The sequence below is a fragment of the Macrobrachium rosenbergii genome, chromosome 15, assembly GCF_040412425.1.
Source record: "Macrobrachium rosenbergii isolate ZJJX-2024 chromosome 15, ASM4041242v1, whole genome shotgun sequence".
NCBI classification, from domain to species: Eukaryota; Metazoa; Arthropoda; class Malacostraca; order Decapoda; family Palaemonidae; genus Macrobrachium; species Macrobrachium rosenbergii.
In genome coordinates, this window is record NC_089755.1 from 57,161,798 (window position 1) to 57,179,542 (window position 17,745).

Consider the following 17,745-nt stretch of genomic DNA (forward strand, 5'->3'; position numbering starts at 1 on the left):
ATTGGTTGTTGAGATAGGTCCTCCAGTACGGCGTTGTATCGGGATCTGTGTATATTCAAAGTTACAGTCGGTTACAGTCGCGTACTAGATGCAGTGAGGTGATTTGTGTTGCCTATTGTACGTGTCTGAAGATTTGCGTGATTATGCGTTTTTTTTTTTCTGTGGGTGTTAGACAGACGTGACGTGTAATGAGATTGATCGTTCGTAGATCGACGTCAGTAACCTAGATGTTGTGACGCCAGTTTTGGTAGCCGTGAATCAGATCAATCAATCAATCGTTCGTAGATTTGACAGCAAGGTTTTAAGTGGCTTGACCTGTGATGTTTATGGCAAGACGGGAAGGTCCAGATAAGTTTGACTTTTGGGTTTATATATTTACTTACTTACTTACTTACTTACTTAACGTACGAGGAACTGCTTTACTTCAAACCTCTCGTTTCTCTGTCTAAAAAGGCTATTTGTCCTTAATGCATATAACTTACTTCCTTCACGTGAAATATTTCATATCATTGTAACAATCTCCAGTTTTATTTTGTCGTATGCCTTTATCAGCCTCTGTTACGTTTATTCCTGCTTTCGTCAGGCTGCTAACTAATTGTGTGTTTTTATATGCTTAATGTGTGTTGTTATTGCATTATTTTTCTTCGCTCTACTGTTCTCGTTCCATTTCCAAGGCAAGTTCGTCTTGGAGTTGGGACAAATCTCAGTTTAATTTTGTCTTGTGCCTTTATCCTCCTCTATGTTTATTCCCGTTTTCGTCAGTCTGTTATCTGTATCTACTTTGTTTTTATTTGTTTATTATGTGTTTTTTTAGTGCATTTGTTTCCTTGTTATATCGTTTTTTTTCTGGATTGCAAAGTAAACTACGTCTTTGTGTTCGCACAAGGTGACCTCATGTTCCCGAGAATCGCCTCTTCTTTTTGGCCGCCCTTCAAGAGATTTTGCAGAGAGAGAGAGAGAGAGAGAGAGAGAGAGAGAGAGAGAGAGAGAGAGAGAGAGAGAGAGGAGGAGGTTTTGGGGGTGGGTGGGTGGGTTTGAACGTAAATTCTGAGAATTTGGGCAAAGAGAGGTTGAGGGGAGGTTTTTGAATCCAGTGTTAAAAATATGAGAGAGAGAGAGAGAGAGAGAGAGAGAGAGAGAGAGAGAGAGAGAGAGAGAGAGCTGGTCCCGAGTCTTCGGCCTTTGTCGTTGTTTGAAACCTCCTCATGAGGTCTTTACGGGTCGTGATGCCAGGTCGGGATTATTAATGCGATTAGAGTCCCGGGTTCCACAAGACCAGAGACGGGTTAATTAAAGTTTCTCCCTGTGGTAATGGGGTGACTTTCATTCGTGTATTTAACCGAGGCGTAATGAAAGTTATTGGCTGCCATACATATAGCGAATTGAATACAGTGTTTTCGAATTTAATGTCACTGGAATTTTTTTGACGTCAAAGTTGAATTATTCTCTCTCTCTCTCTCTCTCTCTCTCTCTCTCTCTCTCTCTCTCTCTCTCTCTCTCTCTCTCTCTAGTAAATTGGGTTAGGTGAACCAGCATCAGTTCAGGTGTACAAAATATTTTGGAAAGCGCACAAAGACTCTCTCTCTCTCTCTCTCTCTCTCTCTCTCTCTCTCTCTCTCTCTCTCTCTCTCTCTCTCTCTCTCTCTCCGAAAATACAGCGTCGTACGTCATAGACTTTTATAGATTTTGAAGAATTTTGTAGATTTTTCTAGTAAGTGGAGAAGTCCTTAGGAGGCCTGAAATAACACAGAGGAACCATGCTTTGTCAATGAAAAGTTTTAAGCTTAGAAGAAGGTGATCGAGAATATACGGGACTTGAAAGTAAAAAATCAATGGAGTTCTCCAAGCGAGGAGGCCTGGTATGACCTCCTCCGAAAATGAAGGCACTTCTAGGTGATTGCAAGCGGAAACTCATAGTAGACTTTTGACTAACAATGTTTACGAACAGCTTGTGGAAACCAGGTTGTATATCCCTGTGGGCTTGTTCCATATGAATAGGGTTCAGCTTCTGAATATATAATATAATGATAAGGCATTACTTAAGGTTCTTTGCAACGTCCCTTCGGCCCCTAGCTGCAACCCCTTCCATTCCTTTTACTGTACCTCCTTTCATATTTTCTTTCTTCCATCTTGCTGTCCACCCTCTCCTAACACTTGTTTCATAGTGCAACTGCTTTGAGGTTTTCCTCCTGTTACACCTTTCAACCCTTTATCTCTCAATTTCCCTTTCAGCGCTGAATGACCTCATAGGTCCTAGCGCTTGGGCTTTGGCCTAAATTCTGTATTCCATTCTATATTCCAGTAATCGAGGTAATAGACATGTAACTAACGAGGTGTATTAAAAGCTTGTGGAAACCAGTGGAACATGTTTGTAAGTTGCAATAGTCGCTTTTAACAGCTTTCAAACCTATATACGTACACTTCACCAGCCTTCATCTCCTATGAAATTTGTAAATATGCTTCGAGACAATAGTGTTTGGACTAACAAGGTTCGTGACCAGCTTGTGGAAATCCACGGAAACTTGTAGACGTGTTGGACAGCTTACAGAAGTATATAGACGTACACTGCACCAGCCTTTATAGGAGCTCAGCCATTGCGTATCAGGCCGTGGAAGGCGACTATGATAGGAGTCAGATTTAATACCCAATTATGACTCGCTCTTTATCGAAACCTTTATTTTAATTTTTCGTTTTTGACTGTAATTAACCCTCACAGACAGGTTTATCTTAGCCCTTGTACTTTCCTTTGGCGAGGTGTGAGTGGCGGACACCAGTTGGTGACTGTATTTGTTTGTACTGAGAAGTGAGGGCCCTGGCGAGGGTGAGCCGTTTCGGAGGCAAATCCTGTCTACTACTACTAATAATAATACTATTATTTCTTTTTTTAATTGCGTTAGATTCGATATTTGGTTGAAGGTCATTAATTTGACCTTTAGTGGTCCTGCGAGGTCATTGATTCTAGTTTGTGCTTTGTACTTACATATATATATATATATATATATATATATATATATATATATATATATATATATATATATATATATATATATATATATATATATATATATATATATATAATATATAATATATATATATATATATATATATATATATATATATATATAATATATATATATATATATATATATATATATATATATATATATATATATATATATAATATATATATATATATATATATATATAATATATATATATATATATATAATGTACTAAATTTACTGAGATTTAGTGTCTTAGCTAACAGCTGTTACATTCGTGAGTACATATGGTGGCGCATACATGCGTTTGCACGCGTGCACGCGCGCTGCATGCTTTCCAGACCCGGTGGTCGTGAAGAACAGGTAACAGAGGTCAAAGAAGAAGAAGAAGAAGAAGTAGTTGTCATGGAAACAAAGTCATGTCGTGTTGGGTAATAAATAAGATGAATGACCTTTAGTGCCAGGCATCAGTTTTTGATAGATTTTAATTTATAAAGAAGCCCTTTTTTTTTTTAAATATTTATACCCGCCTTGGATTGAAGGGGTATCTTTAGCTCATTGCTGTTTACCGAATTCGCGGACGTAAAGGGGTTTGTCTCGCTTCTCGTTAAGGTCGTGATGTGCGGTGACCTTTTCAGAGAGAGAGAGAGAGAGAGAGAGAGAGAGAGAGAGAGAGAGAGAGAGAGAGAGAGAGAGAGTCTTTGACCTTTTGAGAGTGTCTTTGACAGCCGCGGTAATTGTCTTCTTTTTTTTGTTATTATTATTGGCAATTGATAACAGCGTGTATTTTTTTCTTTTTTGGTCAGTCGGTTGAAGGGTCTTTGTTTAGAAGGGGCCTTTTTCAGGAGTTTAATCTTGACGTAAAAATCGTCATCTTTTTTCCACCTGTCGTTCTTGTCGTTAATAACGGCAGTTGATAACAAGTATGGTCTTCGTGTAATGCTCTTAAGAAGTCATGCTTGAAGTCATACTTGGCGCATTATGGCGTCTTGACTTGAATGTGTGATTTCAGACAGGTTATGTACGTGTATCGATCGGTCGTGTGTAGAGTCTGTTTTGATGAGCCGTTCTGAACCTGTCAGTATTTCAGCTTTTCCACCTGTAAGTCCTTCAGTGAGAAATGAACAAGAATGAAAGTTGTCTCTGTGAAGTGGTAACTCCTTTTGTGAGAAATGACTCAAAGAATGGAAGTTTTCTGTGTGAAATGGTGACTCCTTTAGTGAAAATGGCAAAGAATGAAAGTTTCTGTGTGAAATGCTAACTCCTTTAGTGAGAAATGACTAAGAATGAAAGTTTTCTGTGTGAAATGGCAACTGCTTTAGTGAGAAATGACAAAGAGTGAGAGCTGTCTATGTGAAATGCTAACTCCTTTAGTGAGAAATGACAAAGAGTGAGAGCTGTCTATGTGAAATGCTAACTCCTTTAGTGAGAAATGACAAAGAATGAAAGTGTTCTGTGTGAAATGGCAACTCCTTTAGTGAGAAATGACAAAGAATGAAAGTTTTCTGTGTGAAATGGCAACTCCTGTAGTGAGAAACGACTCAAAGAATGAAAGTTGTCTGTGTGAAATGGCAACTCCTTTCGTGAGAAATGACAAAGAATGAAAGTTGTCTGTGTGAAATGGCAACTCCTTTAGTGAGAAATGACAGAATGAAAGTTGTCTGTGTGAAATGGCAACTCCTTTAGTGAGAAATGACAAAGAATGAAAGTTGTCTATGTGAAATGGCAACTCCTTTAGTGAGAAATGACAAAGAATGAAAGTTGTCTCTGTAAAATGGAACAGTGTACGTGTCCAGGATAATACCTCGAAACAAGTGTTGAAAAGTTCGGCACTAATTAGAAAATATTGAGTGTGAAATTCATTAGCCACTTCACAGCCCGTGGAACTGCTGTTGGTATTCTGGGTGTGTCGTGAAACAAATTTCACTTTTCTTTTCGTTTTCTGTCAAAGAAAACTATTGTGCCGGCTTTGTGTGTCCATCCGCACTTTATTCTGTCCGCCCTCGGATCTTAAAAACTACTGAGGCCTGAGGGCTGCAAATTGGTATGTTGATCATCCACCCTCCAATCATCAAACATACCAAATTGCAGCCCTCTAGTCTCAGTAGTTTTAATTCTATTCAAGGTTAAATTTAGCCATAATCGTGCTTCTGGCAACGATATAGGATAGGTTTCATGGGCCGCCGCTCATACGGCATTATACCGAGACCAGCGAAAGAGAGATCTATTTTCGATGGCCATGATTATACGCTGTAGCGGCTGTACAGAAAACTCGATTGCGCCGAAGGAACTTGGGCGCATTTTTTACTTTATTGTATATTAGTTTATCTGTATTTTCCTATCACCATTTCAAACAGGGGTCCCTGAGATAGTTGAAGCAGATGTTTACAGTATATTTGATTGTTTTCTGTTTGCAAGTCTAATGATCGTTCTTGTCTAATTCAGTTTTCAAATGGTCTTTTTATTGTTTGTTAGTTTATCTGTTTGTTCCTTTCACCTTTTCCAGGAGAGGTCTCAAAAAGTTGAAGTAATATTTTGCTTTATTTTGAATGATTTTATGTTTGCAAGTGTAATGACCGTTCTTCAAGCAAATGTTTGCTTTTATATTTGATTTCTGTTTGCAAGTGCAATGACCGTTCATCAAGCAAATGTTCGCTTTATATTTGATTTCTGTTTGCAAGTCTGATGACCGTTCTTCAAGCAAACGTTTGCTTTGTATTTGATTTCTGCTTGCAAGTGTAATGACCGTTCATCAAGCAAATGTTTGCTCTATATTTGATTTCTGTTTGCAGATGTAATGACCGTTCTGCAAGCAAATGTTTGCTTCTATATTTGATTTCTGTTTGCAAGTGTAGTGACCGTTCTTCAAGCAAGTGTTTGCTTAACATTTGATTTCTGTTTGCAAGTGTATTGACCGTTCTTCAAGCAAATGCTTGCTTTTATATATAATCGTTTTCTGCTTGCAATCCAGATATTCGTTCTTGTCCAAGCGTTGGATTTTGTGAAAGGACCACAGTATTAATTTCACGCCCAAGGCTTTGTCGTTGGCCTGCAAATCCATTTGTCGCTCTGAAATCTATGATTGCTTTTAGTCCGAGTCTTATCATAGATATTCTTTTCCCGAAATCCTTTCATTTCTCATTGAAGCCTATACAACTCCGGGGATGAGGTTCTCCCTCTGGTATTCAAATAAGCCTCTATCATTACTCTTCCTTTTATCTTCCCTCTGAAGCCCATTTATCAGGGATTATGAGGGAGGGGTGGGGTGGGGGACGCCTCCCCTAATACCTCGCAACTTAGCCCGTATGAGGGCTCGACGAAAATAGAATCTGAATGCTTCTATTCTTCTGTCAACTCCTTTTGTGTCTCGGCTCTTAGTCTCCCTCTCTCTCTCTCTCCCTTCTTTCCTATGACCACCCCCCCTTTACTCCTCCCCTCCAAGGGGGGAGCGGTGTCCCCCAGCAGAGATGCAAACCTTGCCCCCTCTTTTGTTTGTAAGCGAACGACCCCGAGTATAATTTCGCCGCGTAATTGGTAATGTCATTGGTGTCACAAGAGAGCCCGGGGGTCATTGTTCCCCCCGATATTGATTCCGGCACAGAGGCCGCCGGTGATTGAAGCCGTTTTAAAAAACGGCTGTGGTGGTGCTTTCAAGCACGCGAAGGAAATAATAATAAAAAAAAAAGCATGGGCGCATTTTGTTCGGCAGATTTTTTGTGGTTTTTTTTTTTTCGTTCACCGTCGGGCGCGTTTTTTTGGCTTCGCTTCTGGGTGCGTTTTGTTCGCCGTTATTGGCTGGTTGCGTTCAATTATTCGCTGTTTAATGGCATGACATCATGCTGTGTTCCCGCGCCATGTTTATTTTTTCTCACGCGTTGAAAATAAATTCATATTTCATCTTCAAAAAAGCAAAACTCGAGAAATCAAACGATAGACCTGTAATTTATTTTTGGGCATTTCCGTCATTTTTATTCTGGTGATTTTGTAAATGAATCTCTCTCTCTCTCTCTCTCTCTCTCTCTCTCTCTCTCTCTCTCTCTCTCTCTCTCTCTCTCTCTCTCTCTCTCTCTCTCGTATAAGGCACCATTTTTCCTCTCCACGTCAGCAACAGAAACCGTCAAAAGGCCGAGTGTCAGACACTTGTGTCAAAAACTCGTGTCAGAAACTTGCGCCAGAGACTCGTGTCAGCAACGGGTGTCAGAAACCCGTGTCTGTCATTTAGCGCTGACAGTGCTGGTCAAAGTCACTTTAAAAATAAAAGTTTTGAAGTCCGCCCCGCATTGCGAGTTAGATCAATACAGTATACAGCATACAGCCCACGGTGTATTCCAACTCTTATACGGGAGTACCCCCGTGGAGCAGCACCGTCCAAAGTCACACTGCGACTCGTTTTCGTCAGGGAAATACAGGGACGTGTATTCAGGGAAACGAGAGAGAGAGAGAGAGAGAGAGAGAGAGAGAGAGAGAGAGAGAGAGAGAGAGAGAGGCGCCATTGACTTTAGCCTATTGAGAGAGAGAGCGGCCGTTGACTTTAGCCCATTGAGAGAGAGAGAGAGAGAGAGAGAGAGAGAGAGAGAGAGAGAGAGAGAGAGAGAGAGAGAGAGAAGAATGGCACTGACAGAGCTTTCAAAATTGACTTAGCCATTTAGCCTTTAAAGTAGTTGACAGAGAGAGAGAGAGAGAGAGAGAGAGAGAGAGAGAGAGAGAGAGAGAGAGAGAGAGAGAGAGAGAGAGAGAGAGGCCACTGACTTAGCCTTTAAAATAGTTGAGAGAGAGAGAGAGAGAGAGAGAGAGAGAGAGAGAGAGAGAGAGAGAGAGAGAGAGGCTGTTGACTTTTTCCTATTGAGAGAGAGATGGCATTGACGGAGCTTTCAAAATTGGTTAAAATAGTTCCAGCTGACTATTTTTTCATGGTCCACTGGTATAGCGGTTAGTGTCGTGGCATGCCAGTCGGATGTCACGGGTTCGCGTCTCCCCCGGGGCGATGAAAAATCGCTGGCTCCTTATCATGATCAGTTACTGCTGCAGTGTGGGGTCTGTGGGAGGTTGAAACCAACATTTTTTGGAGGCTTGAATTTCAAGTCAGTAATCTTTAGTGTGCTTATTCCATGTGAATAGGTTTCATGTACTGAAATAATAATAATAATATTACATCCCAAATGCATAATAATAATAATAATAATAATAATAATAATAATAATAATAAATGTTACAAATTCTCATCATGGCTTCCTATAAGGTTGGCATTACTTCAGAACTGCTTTGGAATTTTGACGTTTCACGGACGACGGAAAGGTCAAGGTATTCACGGTGGCATTTCACAGCCATAAGAGATTCCTGGGATGTAGTTTCCAGATGCTGCCACTTTCATTGTCAAAAAACTCCAGCTTGGCGCTTATTTGTAACGACTATTTTTGTATTGTGTATTTTTATGACTGTGTTCTCCCACACACACACACACACACACACACACACACACACACACACTCACTGTGACCTTTTGACCTTATAAAAATATATTTCAGAAAAAAGGGCAAGATTATTTTGGATTGCAAAATAGCACTGTGTAATCATATTGCCAAAGGGAATGTATTTCGTATTTTCATATGACCTTTTGACCTTGTAAAATTATATTTCAGAAAAAAGGTCCAGAGCATTTTGTATTGCAAAATAGCGCTATGTAATCATATTGCCTAAGGGAGTGTGTTTCATATTTTCATAAATTCACCAATTATGTGTGATGTATTTTATGCTGCTTTGGTATTTTGTAATTTTACTTCACATTTGTGTATGTTAGTCATACTCTTTTCTTTTTATCATTGGTATTACAGTACATCGATAAGAATGTGCTGTGTGGTTATTCAACGTTGTGCACGTGATTCCCTATTGGCAATGACTAAAATCCGCTTTTTTGTTTTTGTTTTTGTAAAGATACCTGTTTCATGCTCTATAAACAAGTCATACGTGTATCAGTAGGAGATTGGTGAGGGGACTTTTAAAGAATTAAGTCATCATTTTGGGAATATGGTTCATTTCTCACAAAAAGGTTAATTTGTCTCCAAGAGGTTGAATAACTTCATGTTAAATGTCTCTTGAATAACTGCCATACATATTACTACTCTCATTTGACCCTGAATGTACAGCGGTTCATTCATTATGTGTTGGTTTGACATGCCCTGTTGAGGCAGATATTCACGCTGAAGCTCTGAAATTATATTTAATCTTTTTATATCATCATCATTAAATGGCAACTAGTTCCATTTACACCAATTAATAATAAAAATTGTCAAATTTTAATGGTTTCTTGTTATATTGATACCCTCAACATAATCTAGGTGTGAAGGGCATTAACTGTCAGATATTTATTCCAGTTGCTTCTTCGCATAAACAAATTGTAGGAAGGCATGGAAAAAATTCACTATTTATTAATTTGTTGTTGTTATTTTTCAGATGTGGAGGACTCTGCTGACCTGGCTACACAATTTCAGTCATCTTTGAGCATTGGGGATCACGCCTTCTCCCAGATGGAGGATGATATTGACAAACAGCGGCTACTGGGCGGCCAGCCGGCTTATGCCGTGGCCGACCCAGAGACTGCCTCCATGACATCCGATCTGCAACATAAGCAGAAGTAAGTTACTGTTTTCGTAGTTGTCGGGAAGGAAAACTTCTTCCCCTGCTATCTGAGAAGAACCCTGTAGTGGGGTTAGTGCCGTCAGTGCACTTCACGTGGTGCACTGTAGGCATTATCTAAGGTTCGTTGCAGCATCCTTTTGGAGCCTAGCTGCAACCTCTTTCGTTCCTTTTATAACTCCATTCATATTCTTTCTTCCGTCTGACTTTCCACTCTCTAAGAAATGTTTCATAGTGCAACTGCGAGGTTTTCCTCCTGTCACACCTTTCAGATCTTCTTACTGTCAAGTTTCCATTTCAGCACTGAATGACTTCATAGGTATCAGTGCTTGGCCTTTGGCATAAAAAAAACCTATATATTATTTAAGAAGAAAATGTTTAGTAAGTTATTGTCGGGGGATCAATACTGAGCTTTATTTCTCCCGCAGGTACGAGAGACTCTTACGTAGGGCCAAGACCGAGGACCTGAGCGAAGTGTCTGGCATTGGGTGCTTATACCAGTGCGGCGTAGACAAATTTGGTCGCCCTGTGATCATCTTCATTGGGAAGTGGTTTAAATTTGCTGAAATCAATCTTGACAAGGTAGGTGTTTGCTCTAGAAATTACTGTTGAATGGGGCTTGTTTTATAGAAGCAAGCAATTGTACAGGATTAAAGTGTGACCCATAACTGAAATATAATGATTTTCTAGGTTTGAAGTCACTGGAGAAGTGGGGCTGTTGCCTTAATTTTTCCTATTTTGGAATGGCTTTTTATGAATGACTATATCAATGAATGGCTCTATAATATTCTGGTGTAATTATCCCATCTCAAAAAGTTAGTGCAGTCATATGTCCTTTTTAAATCTTAAAACTTACAGTAGTCTTAGGCTTCTATCACTGTTGCAGTCAACAATTACAAATCAACATATTTTTTCATCCACAGGCTCTGTTGTACCTCATTTATCTGTTGGACCCACTTGTTAAAGGAGACTATGTGATCCTCTACTTCCACACCATAACGACTACAGAGAATCACCCATCTCTTGCCTGGATAAGGCAGGTCTATGATGTATTGGAATACAAGTAAGTTGACGTTTAGATTTTCAGACAGTTCAAGTACACTTCTGGTATATTAAGACTCAAATGAAGATAGATTCTGTAACTCAGGTTATAGTATTAAATCATTTGGATGCAATCAGTTGTAGTATATTGAAATTGGTGTAATTCCTCCCACAGTCAAATTTACGTTTCAAGTTGGGATGTGACAAGCATCTGCTTTTGAAATATACTCGTACAAATCGTAAACTAAGTATTATTTACAAAAATTTGTCTTTTGTTCATTCAAAGCTAGTAAACAAAACTCTCATTTCAGTGATGTTCACTAAACCATTACTATCTTGGAAATATGTCATATTCTGTATAAAGTCTATTTGGTACTTGAAATTTTGGATAGTTTCCTGAGCTTGGAAACAGGAGTTTGAGAATCAAAGATCACCAAATGTTATGCTGGTTATGGATTTTGATTGACGTTTGCAATGCCTTTTCAGATACAAGAAGAACCTGAAGGCTTTCTACATTGTTCACCCAACATTGTGGACAAAGATCATGACATGGTGGTTCACTACATTTATGGCTCCACAGATTAAGGCCAAGGTATGATTCGGTTACAAGGTCGCCTTTGGTTAGTAAGGTTGGCCTGGGTCTACGTATAGTCAGTCAGTCTTTTGTGTAAATACGCTTTTCTTGTTTTGAAAATGTAATACTGTGATGGCATTTCAAAAATACAGTCGTTACATTTAAGCCAGCCCAGTGACGGCTTTATTTTGATTTCGTTGGTCTGGTTAAAGATTAAGTTGAAGTAATAGATCATGTATAATGTATACTATATGTTTACAGAAAACTATACATTTTGTGTATGTCACATATGTGACTAGTAAACGTACAATGATTTTTTTTTCAGGTCCATTCCGTGCCTGGCGTGGAATACTTGTACGATATCATTGATCCGGATCAGCTGGAAATCCCAGCTTACATAACTGAGCATGACATGACAGTAAGTTTCGATCGTTTTATGTATTCTAGTACGTATTTAAGTCAAAAGACTTCTGTCTGTAATCTGAAAGACGTTACACATATAAATCCACTTCTGTGTGGCAGGAAGATAAGCTTCCGTAGAAGTTGTCACTAACGCTGTACAGATGCATTTTGGAGTTAAGTTTCCTCCATTTTGTCATGTTTACACCTTTCAAATTTTATTTGGACAGTTATTTGTGATGGTATAAAGTACTGCACTTCCAGTTCTGAATGAAAGTACCTGAATGCGAGTAGAAAATATTAATGTTACTGTCGTTTCGCTTCAGATTAATGGACTGCGGTATTACAAGCCAGGGTCGGCTTCATCTTGAAGTGGTTGTTACGAGACGCTGGGGGCAAAAGCGGATGCTATGATGCCTCTTGGGGGAATATTGGCTTTAAGATGGTATCATCACTTATTATGCATTTTAGTAGCGAAGTTGTAGTTTTATATAATAACGTATTTAATAGTTGTTGATGATAACGATAGTGTGTATTAGATCTGATGAACTGAATTATAGCTACACACTGCAGGGATTGTTGCCATATGTAAAAAGAAGCTTTTATTAAGGAGTTGTAATTACAGAAACATATCTTCTTCATGGTGTAGACATTTATCTTCTTCCTTTTCATTTGTGGCCTTATTTTGAACAGATGGAATGCATCTTATCTTTCAAAAGCAAAAAAAAAAAAGAAAACCTTCAATGCCTCTATTATTTATCAAAAAGATAATTTATACAGTGGATAAGAATATTTCAATAGTATTATGGTTATAAATATATATACAGTATATCTATATATATAAAAAAGTAATGCAATTATATCCCCAAATGTCGTGCATTTGTGACTCTTCAGTTTTGAGTTCCTCTCTTGAATCAGACCCTCTCCTTTGGCATCTTTCATCAAGCTCTCTGTAACCAAAGTGATTACGAGCCCGTACTTATAGAAGCTTTTCAGTTCCGGGCTCATTTTATGACCAAGTGATCGTAGATTGTAGCCTTGCAAGGTAGGCCAGAGTTCGACTAACTACAGGATAGACTTCAGTTACATAGTTGTAGGCGTGTGTTATCACTAGACTGAAATGAGGAAGAGTTGAGGTAAGCAGTGGAGTCCCTCTTCTGTCTCATAAGTTATGGTTTTACTCTGATTGTTGATTCCAACGTGTCATCATCTTTTTGAGGGCCACCAGAATGCAAAAAATAAAATCACCAGAAGTGTTCGTGCTTTGGTGAATGTATTGGTGGGTTTTTCCTGGAGGTTTGGGGTTATATTAGCAATGCATACAAACGTGTTGCTGTGTTGTATAGCGATTTGAATTATTGTATAAGGACCTTTATGTAAGAGAGCTTAAATCAAGACTCTTCCTTTGTAATAAATTTATAACTTTAATATTAAATTACAGGCAATATATATGATGCTCAATATGTGTAATAATAGGTTCTTCTTTGTTCGTATTCTATTAGCCTATACCCAGCTTTGTTAGCATTTAAAAAGAACCAACAGATTTAAGTGTTACATGAGTATAGTTGAACATATCTTGTGTAATGGTCACTGAATTGGCTTATGATTGTTTCAGAGTTAACTGATATTTCTCGAGGATCTGAAAGGTTGTGTGTGGATGCCAATTGGTACAGTGTGTGCATATTAGCATGCGTGTGTGATTTCATTTACATAGTTCCTTTATTTCTCTCTGTTCCCGTATTTCTTAGTACATTTATTATTCAGAAGTCAGTTTTTATTTTTTTTTTAATTATGCTTTACATTTTGGAAAGAAATTCTATAGAAGTTATTGTTGCACTGCAGAAAATGTTTATCCTATTTTAGATTTTATGTTAAATTGCCAGATTAAAATGAATAATTTGTTAATCCAAAAGAATCTTATATCTGTAGAACTCGATAATTGACTGATATGAGAATATATAATGTCTATTACATTAGATTTTATGGAAATATTTAATGTTATTTTCCAGGCATTTAAGCTTCATTTTGATACATTGCAATGTGAAAGAGTACTGTATACCATATACAGGGCTGTGCCAGACGTTAGGACAATCTTTTCAATCTGTATTCTTTATATACCGTTAGTGTTATATATCCATGTTATTCATTACGAAAATCCTATTCCGTGGACAAATGGGGATGAATGAATATTTTATGTTGCTTATAAATTGTAGCTACTTTTTTTTTTTGTATGTTATGGTACATTGTTGTTGAAGATATATATATGCTGGGGTGGACTGTCGGTTCCTCCAAGCAATTGAATTCCCAACAGTTTTTGTACAAGTAGTTGTTATGTATCAGAAAATTAGGTCAAGGTTTTCTGTTCCCTTAGGTTTATGTGTTGCTGTGTGCAGAGACCAAGTATATATATATATACATTAATTACCAGAATCTATAAAGGTAACAGAATCCATGCGGAAATAAAAAATAAGATTGTCTTTCTAGGACAAATTGAAAAAAGGGTTTTGCTGTCCCAGGCAAAATGGTGGCTAATATTTTTGCCTTTTCAAGGGCAAACTGATAGAATGTCATCACTGATATATGCATATAACATAAACTGTACCTACATTTATAACTGAAGATGCAGTGTATTTATAGAAGTCACTCAAGGTGTAAAACCCTTATTCCTCTCTTGTATAGGTATTTTGGTCAACACTTCAAATGCAGCTACTATACTGTTAGATTAGTCAATGTGTAACAAAGATGGCATTTTAAGGAAGCATTTACTTTTATGCATTGTAGCATTCAATTGTAGTAGCGTTTTTATTTACCAAGTTCAAGGGTCAATGATTATTTCGTATTAAGAGGACAGTGTTATACTTTTGGTGACAGGTCGCCACGATGACGAGACCGAGAAGATTGTTTGAGAATGCATAGTTGAATTTTACCGAGTCTAAACGGTAGGCGTTGCAAGATACTTTAGTATCACCTAGTAATTTCTTTTGACTGGCATGTGGTTTTCTAGCCCACCTCTGACCAACAAACTTGCTTTCTATAGGTTATGAGGAATTGCATCATATCATGATACGATTCCAGAAGTTTCATGTACAGTATATATTCGGAAGTATGGCCGTTGAGGGCCGAAGATTGAGGAGGCTGAGTTTAATTTCTCCCAACTGCATTTCGTTGCATTTCAGTAACCCCATTGCTACTTAAAAAGCATCTAGTCTTTTATTATGTGCTCTGGATTATTTAAATTGATTGTATTCGTTTTAGAGGTAGGAAGAATGATTATAGAGGTTTCAATGTTCTTGTGGAGTTAAATATGGAAGGTAAGACTTCAGAGTGCTATAATTGTTTATCTCCGCGTAAACAATTAAGAAATTTATATGAAAATGTTAAGTAAGTCTATAGAAAAAGAAAACTTAGAATATTAGTGCTTTTATAGGTTCTCCACTTAACATAAAGCTAATTTATGAACTTAATTTTGGTGCACTTGTGGAACTATATACATAGCTCTTTATTTATTTGTTTCAGACAGAATTAGGAAAGTTAGTTCATCTTTGTTATGGGATTTGGTCAGTTCATTTATCGAGATTTAGGACTTCGTAGCAGATTTCGGAATACTTTTTGTTCCATCTTCATTGTTAGATGAACTTATTACTTTAGGTACATCACAGGAACAACTTTGTGAGTGTCATAAGCCTTGTCACACACGGTTGTAGGTGAAACATTTGGTGTTGCTGTCATGGTTTGGGCGTTCCTCCTTTTGGGGTTCAGGACAAGACTTTGTATACACCGTGCCTTGGTTGGAAATGTATTGTGGAATTTGATCCTTTTTGCGTATTAGTTGAGCCATCTTTGAATGATTAATCCTAAACACACTATATGCTTAGAGATGTATTTCTTTTCATGTGAAGAATTCTTTCTCACTGATTGTGGGTCCAGTGACTTTATTCCTCTTTTACAGACTTCGGATTAAGACGACAAAAAAAGAAAAAAAGAAAAAGAAGCATTTGTTTCCTGGTAGTAGCCAATGTATTGCATCAGTTTTCATGTGAACAGTGTATAATGTAGGAATATTATGGTTGACAATATAAAACATTGTAAATAGTTAGTAGGTTAAGGCATACGATGTGGGATTTTTCAATACAGTACAGTTTAGAATAGTCTTGCACCAATTTATGGAGAGCTTAACGCTGTTTTCTGTAAGCATCTTTATGGATGAAATGATGTACTGTATATAGAGTATATTTATATAAGTATGTTAGCTACTGAACAATAAGTTATTGTAGTGAGTAACAAGTAACAACATAACATGTAAGCACTGTAATAAGCAGCATATCAACCAGCCTTCAGGTTATGTTTGATATACCTAAAGGATTGTTCTCTTGTTATTAAGATTCATTCTTGCCATAATTTACCTGAAACCAAAGATGGAATTCAGGACTCTCTGACCTAAGCACAATTCATGGGATGTGACATAGACTGATGGCAGGAATCGAAAATTTACGTTAACGAACCTATCGCAAGGTTTTAAACCAAATTTATGCATTCCTCACACACACATTAGGCCAAAACCACACATTATGGTGTGCTTTAACATTATCATATTGGTTTTGCAAAGTACTGTACTGTTTTCATTCCTTCTCTTTTGTGTTGTTACCAAAATTAACAAAAATTCTGAGTGATCCTTGTAACAAAGACACATTGTAATAATTTTTAGCTTGCGTTGAGACACCATCAGCTGTACCGAGCTCATCGGAGCGAATAATCTTTCGTTTGTGTTCTGCCATGAGTAGCGCTGTTCCTTCCATACAATTGCTGAGGCATTGACCCTGAAGTTGTTGCCATTATATTTGTTATAAAAGGTATGAAATCAAATGTTAAATCTTATGTAGGGATGCATTTCATGGAGCAAAACTCATTGTCTTGTTTTATGGGTAAAGTTTAGAAGCTAGTCGTGCACCCTTTCGTGGGCTGAATGACGCTTGTCCTACCGTGTACCCTTACAGGGATCCAGGATCTGAGGCGATCAAGTGTGCGTTGCTCTCTCTGGGTCGTGTGTCTGAAAAGTAGTTTTAGCCCCAAATTCTCCTTCTTTGGCTTTTGCAAACTGTTCAGTGTTTATACATCTTGATTGAAGCTTGCAGGCAGGTGCAGGGCATTTTCCATCTTGTATTGTGATGTTAAAAAATTTGTCTAGTTATTGCAAAACGATATTTAAGTCGACTAGAACAGGCATTTTTCCCGTGCATTATTCAGGGTGTTACTTTGTGTATCCAAAGAAAAACAGAATATTTCACTTCTGCAGATATTCAAGAACATTGGAAGGGAATGGGAATAGTTGTCTTATATGCATTATGCATTAAAAACATCCCTTAATCAACCAGATTTCAGTCAGACTTGTTCATTGAAGTCTTGTTTGGCTAGGTTAAACTGAAGTGTCCAACACAGTACTGTAGTTCCTTGTAGCTCTCTGTGAATAAACAGGGTAAATGGGGTGTGGTGGTGGGTAGCAATTAACAAGATTATCATGGATAAATTTTTGTGAATTAGTCATTGAGTTGGTTTCCAGTTCACTGATGTTCCAGTCCTTAAGGGAAAGGAATGATCTTTGATGAATTGTTGCCCTCATACATTATTTGTTATTTTCTTAGTCCTGAAAAGCTGTGATGTTGAGGTAGTAGAAAGTGACAGGTCAGATCGTTTTCTATCTTAGAGTTGATATGAATACCAAAATAGAAATTTTGTGAATTGTATAGAGAAGTTTTGAAATAAAGTCATGGGCAGTCGTGGCTATCCTTTGAAGAACTGGAGAGCAGCAGAATACCTCTACGTAAGACAGTGCACTTTGGACTGAACTTGGAGAGTATTTTTGTAAAAGTCATATCCTAAATTTCCACAAGACTTTTGTTCATTAAGTTATATTGAGTATAGTTTTTTCATATGTACTTGGTAATGCAGTTAAAAGCAATAGACGTGCTTTTTAATTTCATGACTATTGCTTCTAGCTGTTAATTAAACAGTGTATTAAAGGTGTTCATTAAGTTGTATTTGATAAATGCACAAGTGTTTGTACCTTCATACCTTATCATTTATGCTTATCATTAGCAA

The 17,745-nt window shown here is 37.7% G+C and overlaps 1 protein-coding gene across 2 annotated transcripts in view; it reads left to right on the plus strand.

Annotated features, from left to right (window-relative positions):
- Gdap2 (ganglioside induced differentiation associated protein 2) overlaps positions 1–15,637 on the plus strand; it is a 115,098-nt gene extending 99,461 nt beyond the window's left edge. For both annotated transcript variants that reach the window (XM_067118012.1, XM_067118011.1), the window contains exons 8-13: positions 9,453–9,633; positions 10,064–10,217; positions 10,559–10,698; positions 11,163–11,268; positions 11,576–11,668; positions 11,976–15,637. In XM_067118012.1, the coding sequence (XP_066974113.1) occupies positions 9,453–9,633; positions 10,064–10,217; positions 10,559–10,698; positions 11,163–11,268; positions 11,576–11,668; positions 11,976–12,020 (719 nt within the window). In that variant the 3' untranslated portion in view covers positions 12,021–15,637. The remainder of the gene's footprint in view (positions 1–9,452; positions 9,634–10,063; positions 10,218–10,558; positions 10,699–11,162; positions 11,269–11,575; positions 11,669–11,975) is intronic.
- Positions 15,638–17,745: the final 2,108 nt, after the last annotated feature.